Source organism: Cariama cristata, unplaced genomic scaffold (assembly GCF_000690535.1).
Source record: "Cariama cristata isolate BGI_N322 unplaced genomic scaffold, ASM69053v1 scaffold36918, whole genome shotgun sequence".
NCBI classification, from domain to species: Eukaryota; Metazoa; Chordata; class Aves; order Cariamiformes; family Cariamidae; genus Cariama; species Cariama cristata.
The window spans coordinates 1-930 of NW_009630081.1; the positions used below are offsets into that span (position 1 = coordinate 1).

General features: G+C 62.6%; 1 protein-coding gene across 1 annotated transcript in view; it reads right to left on the reverse strand.

Annotated features, from left to right (window-relative positions):
* Positions 1-265: 265 nt before the first annotated feature.
* Positions 266-930, reverse strand: part of LOC104165693 (solute carrier family 12 member 5-like) — a gene marked incomplete at its 5' end in the record, with an annotated part of 3,264 nt that continues 2,599 nt past the window's right edge. The window contains one exon of the mRNA XM_009705392.1: positions 266-365. Within this exon, the coding sequence (XP_009703694.1) occupies positions 266-365 (100 nt within the window). The remainder of the gene's footprint in view (positions 366-930) is intronic.

Below are 930 nucleotides of genomic sequence, written 5' to 3' on the forward strand. Positions count from 1 at the left end.
GTCCGCGGTACACTGTATATATTTATATATAAACAAGGACAGCAGTGCTGTGATGTTGCAATGAGGAACAGCTGCTCTGGTGCTGGATGCTCCCGGAAGATCTGGTGCTGCAGTTCGAATGGAGAGATCAGGGGCACGGCCAAAGCCAGGTGAAGTTTCTGCGCACCGGCTGCCATCAGGCCTTCCCTCCTCCCCTCCAGGAGCACGGTGCAAAGGGGTGGCGGGGCTCTCAGCGTGCAGACAAACCTCTCTTGCGCGCTGTGTTTCAGGAGTAAATGGTGATGACCTCCCGGCCCCCACCGCGCACCAGGAGCACTCGGTCCAGGTGCTCTGTCAGCACCTCCAGGAACTCCATGTCTGCACAGCTGTCAAGGATGACCAACCACGGCCACACCGGAGCATGGGGCCAGGCCCGCACCATCCATCACTGCTGGCCCCATGCCCAGGGACCCAAGCCCACAACACTGACACCCCCACACCAGAGCCAGAGCTGGTGGGGTCAGTCCTGAGCTGAGGGGCCAGGGGAGCCCACCTGTGCTGGTGCCACGCAATGGGGACCGTGGCTGAGCCCACCCCAGCAGACAGCCAAGCCCTGTGGCTCTTTGCCTGTACCCCCGCAATGTGCCATCGTGCTCATGCACGCAGGTGCGATGTCATGTGGCCCCACCACCCATCCCATGCGCGTCGGCTCTGCCAGTCAGGCAGGCTGGTGCCAATGATGACTGTCCGACCCAGCTGGTGGCAGGGGGCACGGAGGGGGTGTCCAGGCTCAGGTGCTATACCTGTGCCCCTTGGCACTCGCCTGCAAGATCCACCAGCCTTGGGGAAATTGTGGCCCCTGGCCCCCTCCCTGCAGAGCATGGACTTGGTGCCAGCCCCGAGGCAGTGGCCCCGTGGGAAGGATACAGTTCTCATCCCCTTTCCGGTTGC